The sequence below is a fragment of the Microtus ochrogaster genome, assembly GCF_000317375.1.
Source record: "Microtus ochrogaster isolate Prairie Vole_2 chromosome 14 unlocalized genomic scaffold, MicOch1.0 chr14_random_1, whole genome shotgun sequence".
Classification (NCBI taxonomy): Eukaryota; Metazoa; Chordata; class Mammalia; order Rodentia; family Cricetidae; genus Microtus; species Microtus ochrogaster.
In genome coordinates, this window is record NW_004949096.1 from 16,747,013 (window position 1) to 16,752,901 (window position 5,889).

Sequence of the window (5,889 nt, forward strand, 5' to 3'; positions counted from 1 at the left end):
AATATGCAGGAGGCTGCTATCAAGAGCTCAGTGGAGCTGTGTGCAAATCCCAGCCACCTCGGTTGCTTTCGTGTTGCTGTCATAAAGCAGCCTGTAAAAAGTAGTGGGAGGAAGAAGGATCATCTGGCCTCATGGCTTATGGGTACAGCTCATCATGGCAAGGAAGTCATGTTGACAGGAGAGTCAGACAGCTGCTTATGTATGGATGCCTGAAACATAGGGAGCAAGGGCTGTTCTGCTCCTCTAGCAGCCCCCCCTTTGGTAGTTGAGGACTCAATACCAGAAAATGGGGCTGCCCACCTCAGAGTGGGTCTTCCTACTACAGTTAGCATAACAGGATAATCCCTCACAGGGAGTCCAGAGGCTGGTCTCCTAGGTAATTCCTGAAGTTCACAATGTGTCCACCACCACATTGTCTGAGCTCTGGCACCCTACTACGCTGAAGCAACTGGTTTCCCGCTTAGAATTGCAATTCTATCTGGGAACTGGAGTGATGGTGCTGTGTCAGGGTGTGAACTGAGGGTGTGAGTATTGCTCAAATCCCACTTGGTGCTATGACTTCAGTCTAGACCCTGGGAGGCAGCTGCTCACTGTCACTGTTGTAAACATCTGGGAAGCTTTTTCTCTCCTCCCATCCTCTGTTTGATATTCAAAGGGTTAGATGTGATATGATATCTCATAGGTCCCCTTCCCTCTGTGTACCACCAGCCAGAGACAAAGGCCCCTGGTGTGCCTCCTCTTTGTATATTATAATGCCCCTTGGGAAATATAACAAGCTACTGGGATAACAGGAGTATATGTTATGTATCCAAAATTAGGAAAAAGAGTGAGTCGGGATTACAGAGGGATCTAGTCTCTCACGCCTTTAGTCCCAGCATCCAGGAGGCAGAGGCAGGCAGATCTCTGTGAGCTCCAGTTCAGCCTGGTTTACAAAGCTAGCTCCAGGTCAGCGTGGTATACATAGAGAGAAACCCTGTTTTGAAAAACAAGCAAAAAGTCCTGAAACAAAAACAATTACAGAGAGAGCTGAGCTGCTGGCTCAGTGGGTAAAGGTACCTACTACAAGTCTGACAAACTGAGTTTGATCCCCAGGACCTACATGGTGGGAGTACTAAACTGATTCCAACAAGTTCTCTGCCTCCACCCATGGACCGTGTGCACACATGCACACACATACCAAATAAAATGTAATCTGAAAAACTGCAGGCATAAACTGGGTCTATTTTTGTCTCCCACCCAACTGCAGGCACAACCTACATGTGATCATAGATGAGATTTACATGCTGTCCGTGTTTGATGCATCCATCACATTCCACAGTGTTCTGAACATAAAACAGTAAGTTTGTCCCCAGTAGTGTTGGAAGCAAGAGCCATGAGGTTTCTGCTTTGTGAGGTGGTTTCATGAAGTAGGGCTTGCCTGAGTTCGCTGGGGAAAGAGTCGAATGCCAATGGAGAATGTTTTCTCTGCCCTCCCGAATACTGAGTCCAAATGCCATCCTGTGTCTAAGTGAATGCTAGAGCAAGGCAGGAAGGGTATCGTTAAAGGTCAAGGCGCGGCATGTCAATTGGTACAGTGCCTGGCATGCAAGCGTGAGGATATGAGTTCGAATCCCAGAACCTATGTAAAAGTCTGGCATGGCAACCTGCATCTGTCACCTTGGGGGGGCGGGGGGGGGCTAAGAGGCAGATCTGGAGCTCACAGGCCAGACAGTCTGTTTAAATTGAGGAACTTCAGCTTCAGTGAGAGACTTTGTCTGTGTTGGGGGTAGTGGGGGAGGTAGAAAGTGATCTAGAAAGACATCCAGGTTTAACTTGTGGTTTTTACACCTATATGCATGCACACGCATGCACGCACACGCATACACACACACACACACACACACACACACACACGTATATATGTACATATCAATGAAAGTCACATAGCATCTTGCCGTATTACCCAGCCTGGCCTCAATCCCTTTGATTCTCCTGTCTCCACCTCCTGGGTGCTGGGAATGTACCTATGTCCCATCATGCCCAACTTGAATTTGGAGAGGGAGGTTAGAATTTTACCATAAGGATAGATTTCATCACAAGACGTGGGCATACCTGCTAGAAGGAACGGACTCACGGAAGGCAGTGAGAGAGAGGTGAGTATGAAGTCCTTGAAGGACAGCTGCCAAAGATGTGGTTTCGGACCAGAGTAGCAGAGCCACAGTCAGGCCGAGGGTCCTGGACTTCAGTGGACACTTGAGTACTGTTCCATGTGGGCTTTTCAGGGGCACCTGTGTTTCTCCCTAGCTTAGCTACCCCCGTCTCTTGAAATTGGGCACCTTAGACCCTGTCTAGAAAGAACCTAAAGTCCACCTTCTCCTTCCCATAAGAAGTCACTTATCCATCCTTTAACCATTTCTTTCAACCTCAGTTTTTAAATTTCTTTTCCAGCTTGCCTGACCCTAACAAAACCCATATGATCTGGGACACTAGTAAGGTAAGCCCCAGCCACCTGTCTTTATGTCTGGAAGGAAGGGAAGCCAGGAACAGAAATCAGGAATAACTAGACGTTTCTTCCCTGACTTCTCTTCCTCCAGGATTTTGGCATATCTGGCTTCCGCTTTGGTGTTCTCTACATGCACAACAAGGAGGTAGCCTCTGCCATGAGAGCTTTTGGCTACCTCCACGGTGTCTCTGGCATTACACAGTTCAAGCTGTGCCAACTGCTCCAGGACAGAGGTACTGAGCAGGACTCTAGGATAGCATCGTGCTGGACTTCATGGCCGGGAGGTGGGGCAATTTCTGGGTTTTCTGGGGTCTCTGCCATGTACTTGATACACTTGAGGATCTGTTCACTATCCGAAGTTAAACCGAGGAGATGTGTGGTTTGCAGGAGGGCAGGATGCAGCTCAGAAAGTGAGTGCATAGGTGTGGATAGAAGATGGAGAGCCTCTTCCAAACCAGACTGGGATTTGATTCCGAAAGTCTAGCAGTTTTTGCTCTGCTTGGAAAAGCACCTCTTGTGAATGGCTCCCTAAGACCTGAAGATAAGAACTCAGACATCAGTCAGTCAGTCAACCTTGCTTTTACCCTTGGAGATAGGGTCTCAGTGGGTAGCCTTGGCCTGGAACTCACCGTGTTGAACTCCTAGCGCCCCCCTTGCCTACGCTCCCCTAGTGATTTAAAGCATGTCCCACCACACCCAGCAGAGATCAGTGCATGTCTCCTCCTGAACCTACTTGCCTCTGGCAAACATTTTGTGACTTTCCCAATATGGATTAAAATAATTTTCCAGGGGCTACAAAGGAGAACGGGGTTTGGAGAGAGTTGATTGGCTAGATATATGGCCTGTAGATTCTCCAGGGATCTCAAGAGAAGGCTGGACCTGAGAGACCTTCCCCTTTACATTTTGTTTTTGTTTTTCGAGACAGGGTTTCTCTGTGTAGCTGTGGCTGTCCTAGAACTCACTTTGTAGACCAGGATGGCCTCAAACTCACAGAGAGGTGGATACCTACCTCTGCATCCCAAGATTGCTGGGATTAAAGGTTCCACCACCCCTATCCAGCTGAGATCTTCCCCTTTAATTCTATGGCTCAAACGTAGAAAAAAACACTCTCCCTTTAATTTCCTGTAGTAGATGGCCAGACTGGAAGGCTTAAATCAATAGATAGACTATACTGAGACAAACTAATGTCACTAGACAGGTAGAAGCAAACAGTTTTGGGTGGGAAAAGAAGCAGAAAGGAGAAGCTTAACTGGCTGCTTACCCTCCACGGTGCCATCCTCTTTTATATGCGGAGAAACTAGATCTCAGCCCCTTGAATGCTAGTTCTCAACCTCAGATGTAGCCAAGGGTTAACTTGAAACTGCATCCTCAAAGATTTTCACTTAGATGCTTTGGAAGCAGAATGTAGGCATGAGGCTGAAGCGACAGCTCGGTGGTTAAGAGCACATCCTGCTCTTCTTGATGGCCTTAGGTGTCCCCGCACCTACAGCAGCCAACTTACAACCCCCTGTGACTCCCATTTCCAGGAGATGCCTCCACAAGCATCCATGCACACGTGCACAGACGGGCACACACACATAATTAAAGCTTTGGTTTTTGAGACAGGATTTCTCCGGGTAGGCCTGGCTGTCCTGGAACTCACTCTGTAGAACAGGTTGGTCTTGAACTCAGAGACACACCTGCCTCTGCCTCCCAAGTGCTGGGATTATAGGAATGTGCCACCAGCATCTGGCATAATTAAAACCATTTTTTGAAGCATAATGTGGGCATAAATGTTTTCTACAACCTCCTCAGGTCCCTTTTCTGAGAACAGCGGGACGTCACAAAATAGCTGGGTTTCTCCAGTCTTGTGTGTGGGGTTCAAGAACAGGAACAGAAACTTTGAGTACCTACTGATTCACTCAGGTGACAATGGCATCAGCCCGCCTCGTGGGATGCCCTGGTTACTGGCCTCTATCAGCTACTCAAAGGGAGCATCCCAGTGGATCATGAAGATGCCCACTGTTCCCTCCAGAGTCCTATATGAGACTCTGTGTGGGTATGGAAATGGCTCACAGCTCACATGGAACCCAGCTAATTTGTATTTGGGTAGAACCTCCCCTCCCCCACCCCAGCAGGTATCTGCTGTAAGATCTGTGATGTTCTTTTTCTACTCGTCCAGAATGGATCGACCAGCTGTACCTGCCTACTAACCACAGCCGGCTGCGGAGGGCTTACCTCTATGTCACAAAGAGGCTGGAGAAGCTGAAGGTCCCCTTTTTCAATGGTGGCTCTGGCCTCTATGTCTGGATCAACTTGAGAGCAGTAAGTTCTGGAAGTGGCAGGTGCTGGTGGGCCTGTCAGTTAGTCTTGTGTTCAGCCCTGCCCCTTTCCCTTTCCCTAGTACCTGAGCCCATGCACGTTTGAGCAAGAGCAGATCCTTTGCCAGTGTTTCCAGGACAACAAGCTGCTGTTATCTAGGGGCAGATCCTACATGTGCAAGGAGCCTGGCTGGTTCCGCCTCGTCTTTGCAGAGGACCAACTTCAACTAAAAGTGGGTGAGTGCTGCTGCCCACTCCCCAGTCCTGACATCCAGCAAAGAGGCCTCATCAACTCCTCCTTTACTCGTTTGTTCTGACTTCAGTGGCTTCTAGCTTCAGCTCCCCTGAGCACCCTCTTCTAGTCTTGGTTATGCCCCTTTGCAAACAGGAAGCAATCCATTCCTCAAGTAGCTGTCTCTCCGAGCATCCCACCTCTTGAATAGCCTGTGTTTTGTGTCTGCCATGTGTTTGAGAGTGTCTTTTGGACCAGAAGCTCCTAAGAAGCGGTTCTCTGCCCCGCTGACTCCAAGGGCTAGAGTCTAGTGGATTCGATGGACAGATGATCGTGGTAGCTCTTGCATGTTATGTTGGAGTCCACACATTCCTCTGGCATCATGAAGACTTATTTTATTTGAATAATTATTTATAACATCTCATTAATTGCCAGACAATAATGAGACTCTAGCAGTTATCCACTTAGCCTCATAAAGTGTCTTATACCAATATCTTTTCGTCTAGTGTGGAAAATAAATGGGAGGAAGGCAGAAATGGTGATTCACACTTGCAATCCTGACACTTGGGAGGCTGAGGCAGGAGGTCTGAGAGGTCAGGGCTAGCCTGGGCCACATGGAGAAACTCTGTATCATAAATAATCAAACTCAGTTGAAGGTTAAGAGACAAATAAGCCACAGCACAGAATTTGACTACTAGGTTCAAAAAGAGCCAGAAGAGAGATAGAACATGTTGGGCTCACCCCAGCACCCATAAACCGGAGGCTTTGGGGGTCGTCCACAACCCGGGTCTGTCTGGGCTCCACCCATAAACCAGAGGCTCTGAGGGTCGTCCATAACCCGGGTCTGTCTGGGCTCCACCCATAAACCAGAGGCT

The 5,889-nt window shown here is 48.4% G+C and overlaps 1 protein-coding gene across 1 annotated transcript in view; it reads left to right on the plus strand.

Annotated features, from left to right (window-relative positions):
• Positions 1–5,889, plus strand: part of Accsl (1-aminocyclopropane-1-carboxylate synthase homolog (inactive) like) — a 12,303-nt gene that overhangs the window by 5,855 nt on the left and 559 nt on the right. The window contains exons 9-13 of the mRNA XM_026787848.1: positions 1,247–1,336; positions 2,428–2,473; positions 2,574–2,715; positions 4,644–4,786; positions 4,866–5,019. Of these exons, the coding sequence (XP_026643649.1) occupies positions 1,247–1,336; positions 2,428–2,473; positions 2,574–2,715; positions 4,644–4,786; positions 4,866–5,019 (575 nt within the window). The remainder of the gene's footprint in view (positions 1–1,246; positions 1,337–2,427; positions 2,474–2,573; positions 2,716–4,643; positions 4,787–4,865; positions 5,020–5,889) is intronic.